Consider the following 6,648-nt stretch of genomic DNA (forward strand, 5'->3'; position numbering starts at 1 on the left):
CTCTTCGTGAGCTTGCTCTCTCGATATTTTGTATTCTCTTTTATATAATGGACTGCTCATCTCCATCTGTGGACGTAGGTCAATTGACCGAACTACGTTAAATATTTGTGTCTCTTTTGGTATATTCTCTTTTGTTGTTGGATTTATCGCCATTCAGGTATTGCTTTACTAGCTTCCGCATAACGCCTGATTTTTCGGTCCTAACATATTCACTCTTTACTATTTTATATTGTATTTAATTTTATTGTATTCAATTTCACTGTATTCAAACAACAAAAAATCACAAATTCGGTGATATTCGGTTGTATTCAATTCACAGTATTCATTCATAGCTACTTTTACACTGTATTCAATTCACTATATTTAATTCAGTTGTATTCAAGTAACAAAAACTTTAAAAATACAGGGACCTGCTACAAAAAATATCCTTCGGAATACATAAATACAAGCAAACTTACATAAAAATAAAATGTATTTACATTGACAAATACAAAATACATTCAAATTTGAGTGTATTTGTATCATTGTATGTGACTCAATAGCAAAGAAGAGAAGAAAGTTCCCCGGAGATGGCGTCTTCCGACCAAGCAAAATACTGTATATATTATATTAAAACTAAAAATGGAGAAGAATAAAAATTCGACCAAATCTGAGAATACACTATCACAATGTATCTACCAAATTCGGTTAGACGAATACACTCATTTATGAGATACAAAGAAGGAGAAGAAGCCATGGATTCCGGCATCTCTGTTAGATTCAGATCTGGTGACTCCTCTAATCTTCCTCCTCCATTATTTTCGCTGCTTTTATTGGACCAATCGCGACTTCATGATTTTTAGATCTGTATCTAATGGTGGAGATGAGAGAAGGGAAGAAAGAGAGAGAGGTGGCTGAATCTGATGGTGGAGATGGAGAAGGAGAGAGAGAGAGAGACGGTGTTTGGTTGGGCTCCGGTAGAGCTGGACGACGGCCAAAGAAATACAAGGAGAGAGGGGGGGGGGGGTAGGAAAAAAGGAGAGAGAGTTGAGGGATAATAGAGATGGTTGGGGGAAAAGTTGAGGGATCAATTGTATATATTTGTTCTTTGATATAAAATATTAAAAGTGCTATAAATATAATATTTTTAAAGTATTTTGGTTTATAATAAATAGGGTGCATTATTTAGTTATAACATATAAAATTTTCTTTTAAATTTAAGAGATTAGGTGGGCGGGTATTTAGATTAATTCTTCTTTCACATGATAATGTTCAAAGCCATATAAGTGATATCATCTGGGTTTTTGTCCTGTAGATTGAGGAAGCCACAAACTAATTCTGGGCTCTCTTTCATTTCCACTTTTCAGGAAAACCCAGAGCCACAATGTCAATACCGCCGAAGGCCGAGTTCTTTGATATTGCCAGCTCTACAAGTATACATATCGCCTGTTTGGTTCAATTTTCCTCTTTAATACCAAATAAAATCAAATATTGTGAACTTTTTCAAATTAAAATCAAACTAAACCAAAGTCAAACATACATCTTCGTTTTTTTACGTCAATTTTTGTCGAAATGGTTTAAACTACCGTTATCGTTTGTTAAATGTTTTACATGTACCCTCCGTCTATCTTTCCGTCCAAAAAAGCGCACGACGTTAATTCTGTTAATAAAATTGCCAACACCCCTACGTCTGACGACAGAACCTGCGTGCCTTCAATTTAATGACGTGTTGACTTTGTACGAAACCACATAACAATCTCAGGCTGAAACGAAAAATGGGTCTTATTTCGATATACCTACCTGATCCGACTGTAGATTTTCTTATCTGGGTCATAAAAATACATTAACCCATCCTTTTAGCTTATGATTTTCTTTGGGGTGTAGTAAACAATAAATACTACATTAATTTCGTATGTTTTTTTGGACGGATAGATCAATGGAGGGTACCTGTAAATTATTTAACAAAGGATAGAGATATTTTAGGCCTTTTCCGTTCACTTTTTCATAAATATATTTTCTTAAGCACTAGTTAGACTATTAGTTCCAAACTCCTTTCAATAATGTTTTCATGACAAAATAAAAATAGGTAAAAACTTTTTTTTTTAAAAAACAAATAAGAGGTGGGTGAGGGAGATGGACCCATGAGGAAGTTCAGTTTCAAAGAATAACACTAGAAACAAGTAGTAGAGACGTCTAGAATTTAATCTTGAGAAGAGACCAGTTTCAACTTTCAACAGAGCCACATTATAAATTCCATTCCAAAATACTCACTAATCAAATTCACTCTCTTTCAGTCCATTCTTCCATTTTTAATGGCAATTTTAACTCAAAACTTGTCACTTCCATTTTCATGCCAGCGTCCACTGTATACGTCGTCGTCGTTTCCACCCCCTTCTTCTCCTTCTGCACTTTCTACCATCAGTTTCTCAGAAAATTACCGAAATGCCCGAAAGAAATTGAGAATTTGCAGAGCCATGAGTGGGGTAGTAGAAGGAGCTTCTTCCCCTTTTGCTAAAGAAATGGAAAGACTTTCAGCTAAAGAATCTTTACTTCTTGCTGTGAGTCATTAATGTGCCTTTTCCAATTTCCTTACACTTTATAGTTTACTTTTGTGACTTTAAGTTTTATGCTGTTATGATCATTTATTTAGTAATTATGGGTAATTTGTTGATAAACATTATTTGGTCCAACTTTTATATTCCTAATTGGGTTCCTAATACTAAAACAATCACTGGTACAAGTGCAGTTTTTATATTTAATTCGTATCTATTCTATGTGTCACAAAGTATGTTGTTCTCCCTAAACTGGAAAATATTTGAAAGAAAAAATGGTAGACTCGCCAAATAGTAATAGTGGCATTCTGAGTATTTGTCCCTTAAACACTAGTGTATGTTTTTCATTCTACAACAGTTGAAAGATGCTGGAGGTTTTGAGGCAGTAGTCACTGGGAGGACAACAGATGTACAGCGCATTGATGTGAACGAGAGGATCATTGCCCTTGAGAGACTTAATCCGACAACTCGACCAACAACGTAAGGTTTTATAATCTGACTGAGCAACATCATTTGTTCAAGATTCTTGATAAGATAATTTACTTGTGTTTTCAGCTATCCAGGTCTCCCTATTTGGAAGGTCGATGGAATTTTGAGTGGTTTGGAGCTGCAAGTCCAGTGTTCTTGGCTACCAGACTTTTATTTGGGCAAGTATTCTTTTTCTTTGGTGGATTACATCCGGTTATATTAAATATTATGCACTGGATTTTGTTATAGTTCAGTTTGATTCAAATAACTGCTAATATACGAATATTGTGCTGTTGCAGGAGAATTCCTCCGACACTGGCAAATCTATCAAAATTAGATCTGCTAATCAGAAATGTATACGGGACTGCTATTGCGCATGTGAAATTACTGAATTCGGTAACTCATCTATCTCAATACATTTCATATGCAGAACATATGTTATGGTCAAACAGAAAAGAATTTTCTCTTTACTAATTAGAAGGTGGAATGAAAAGGATAGCAATGGAGTTTGTTATGCTTTCTTAGTCAATGCAGTGCAAGAACTGGACTCTAGCCTGCATTCTAGTTTTCTTTCCTTCCTTTACTTCACAGTTATTGGTAATCGGTGCTTCGTGTACTGTAAAACTATGGAAAATAATCAAGCAACAAAGGATTGATGAGGACAAAGAAGAACGGCGAAAAGGAACTAGCAAATATTAATGATGGAAAAAGTTAAAGAGTAAAGAACTGATAGACATTTGATTGACATGATGTTGTAAGCTAACAGCTAGCCCCTTATTTGGATTATAACAAATGCAATATGCATAAGAAAAGCTTGATACTTTGACATTAGCGGCGTAGTATCAGGAAACAAAGAAGCAACATAATCAAATGCGCTGTAGTAACTGGTGCTCTCTTCACCAAGGATTAGGCATATGGGAGCCTTATAAGAAAAAATTATTAGGTAAATGAGATGAAATAACCTGACTATTTTGCCTCAACTAGAATGAAGGCCGTCGGAAGTCATTGACCGCTAGGCCACACAAACATATTGTAAATTATTGAATAAGTTTTCTATTAAGCAATTTAAAGGGCTGAGTATTCCTTGGTTTACACTAAGTTCTGAACCTAAATGCTCATGCTCAGTTAGCCTGACACTCAAAGCTTAGCCCTAATACTTCTAAGTAAGAAGAATTACCTTAGCCCTGATTGGCCTAAGCAAGTTAGTCCAGCTTGGCTCAACTTAGTCAAGGCCTCGAGGAGCTGCTTCATAATTATTTCTGGTCATCAGGAAAAGTAGTTGCATATATTTCTGATCATTGAATATTAGCAACGACAAATATGATGACGGTGGAATGCAGATCGAAGGTAGATTTGTTCTCTCCAGCAAGTTTTCTGTTGAGGGACCTCTTCGAATGAAAGAGGAATATGTTGAAGGGATATTTGAAACTCCGAAGGTAAATGAGGACACCGTCCCTGAGCAACTAAGAGGTGCTTTCGGTCAGGCTGTTAGCACTCTCCAGCAACTTCCTGTTCCCATCAAAGATACTGTGTCCAGTGGGTTGAAAATTCCTCTTGGTAAGCATTTAATATCTCTTTAGGATTTGGTCTTTGTTATCAACTAAGGACTAATCCTAAGCCATTTAGACTAAGATAGTGTATCTTGATAAGAGCTAAATGTGCAATAATGCACCTTCACAAGCATATTTAAGCTTATTAACATATAAGAGTGATGTTTCTTTTTCTAAAAATAATAATGTATGAGGGTGATTTATCTTTTGAACCTTCCCACTTTTGTCCGGAATCTTGAGTCTTTATTTCACTTCTTGTTGTTTTCAGAATCTTGAGTAGTTAAATTCATTGTTCTGCATTAAAGTGTAAGATAATATACTTGATTCCAGTCAGATTTCTCGTCCTGGTTGTTCAGTTCCTTCAACTGCTTGGCAAGGTCTATCGTGGCATCTTAGAAGGCTGACTTGTTTAACCTTTTCTAACGTAATATTTGTGTTACTATTTTAGTCACATATAATACTCCTAGTTACTTTTTACAGGTGAGGCGTTTCAAAGACTCATTATGATTTCTTACCTTGATGAAGAGATCCTGGTAAGTCCACTTCAATTAGTTTTATAAGCTGCTTTATTAATTCAGGATGGGTATCAGACTAGAAATACTCCCATTAGTGGACATTGTTAGAAAAGAATACGAAAATAATAAACAGAATGGCTTTGAGGCGTGAAAATCGACTGTATTCGGGGAAATACAAAATGATACTCTTCAGGATACAACAAAGCTTGTATAATACTTGTGATTTTTCGAGAAATCACAACTGTTCCTTTGCGAAAAGGTGTCTTGTTTCACAAACAGACAAAAGTATGTGTCCTAAAATCAAAGACATGAAAGTGGCAAGTGCTAATAAGGCTCCAAAAGAGACTTCTCTCTTCCGATGTGGGAACAATCCCACACTTGCCAAATTCAAAATAACAAACTATCTTACAGACATGAAATGCATCAATGCTTTCATAAATGGCGAAACATAGCCACAACTACATGTAACTTCTTCACTATATTGATAACTGAGTACTTTTATAATGTAGAACTGACAAGATATAAGGAATACTTGGATGGATTTATGCACTTGAATATTTGCGTTTGAATCTGCAGTTTGTGTATATAAAGTAATTACTGCAATTGTATGCCAATTCTTATGATAGTGCATTGAACCCAAAAATTCATATTAATTTCTGATGTTGGTTGTTTGAAAAACAGATAGTAAGGAACTCTGCAGGAGAACCCGAGGTTTTAACAAGGTTGGATCCAGCCCCTGATCCAGAACCATTATCTTAATACGAGAATGGGGAGCTCAACTACTCTGAAAGAACCGGGTCATTTGCTTCATTTTTCTCACCAAGTGTTGTATAGATTAATGTCACTAAAGGAATCGTAAAGGATTTTAACTTTTATACATTGACAGTGTAAAGAAATTTTTTACTCTATTCCGTCATTTAAAAGGTAACTTGAGGTAACTCTTCATAATGAGTGGAATCAAGAACATCGAAAATAAGATAGGTAACCTACTGCAGACATGATATATTAGCTAAATTCATTGTGAATTTTGTGCTTATCTCTTGATTGGGTTCTTCTTGACGTTGAAGTAGTGGTTGATGTTTAGTATAATAAATACGAAGTTGTTGTGAGAGTTGGTATTATATGTAGAGAAACAAAAGCCTAGCAAAGCATTTAAGAGATAACAACAAAAAGAACAAAATAAATCTTGGAAATGAAAGAAAACAAAGAAAGTAGAAGGGTTAGTTGCACGTATGATCATCGAATTTTATCTATTATAGCAGTAAGTCATAAAATTATTTTTTATCACATTAAACTAACTTAATTTTATTCATTATAACAGTAATGTTAATAAACTTTACCTACTATAACGGTCAAGGTGACTTTACTTATAAAATGGGGGCAGTTTTATGACTTTGCTATTCTATATATTAAGTAAATCTCAATTATTTTAACGTGATAAAAAATAGCTTCATGACGTTACTATTGTAATTGGTAAAATTCAGTTATTCTAATGTATAATTTTGTGATGTTACTGTAATAGTGAGTAACATTCAGTCATTTTAATGCGTAAATGACTATACATAAAATGTGTATATGCAACAC

General features: G+C 34.7%; 1 protein-coding gene across 1 annotated transcript; it reads left to right on the forward strand.

Annotated features, from left to right (window-relative positions):
* Positions 1 to 2,121: 2,121 nt before the first annotated feature.
* Positions 2,122 to 5,972, forward strand: LOC107809073 (putative plastid-lipid-associated protein 13, chloroplastic). The gene is made up of 7 exons (XM_016633667.2): positions 2,122 to 2,537; positions 2,890 to 3,011; positions 3,095 to 3,178; positions 3,299 to 3,395; positions 4,340 to 4,556; positions 5,030 to 5,082; positions 5,746 to 5,972. The coding sequence occupies exons 1-7, from the start codon at positions 2,292 to 2,294 to the stop codon at positions 5,821 to 5,823; spliced, it is 897 nt and encodes a 298-aa protein (XP_016489153.1). The 5' UTR covers positions 2,122 to 2,291; the 3' UTR covers positions 5,824 to 5,972.
* The last annotated feature ends 676 nt before the right edge of the window (positions 5,973 to 6,648 follow it).

This window comes from Nicotiana tabacum, chromosome 24, assembly GCF_000715075.1.
Source record: "Nicotiana tabacum cultivar K326 chromosome 24, ASM71507v2, whole genome shotgun sequence".
Lineage (NCBI taxonomy): Eukaryota > Viridiplantae > Streptophyta > Magnoliopsida > Solanales > Solanaceae > Nicotiana > Nicotiana tabacum.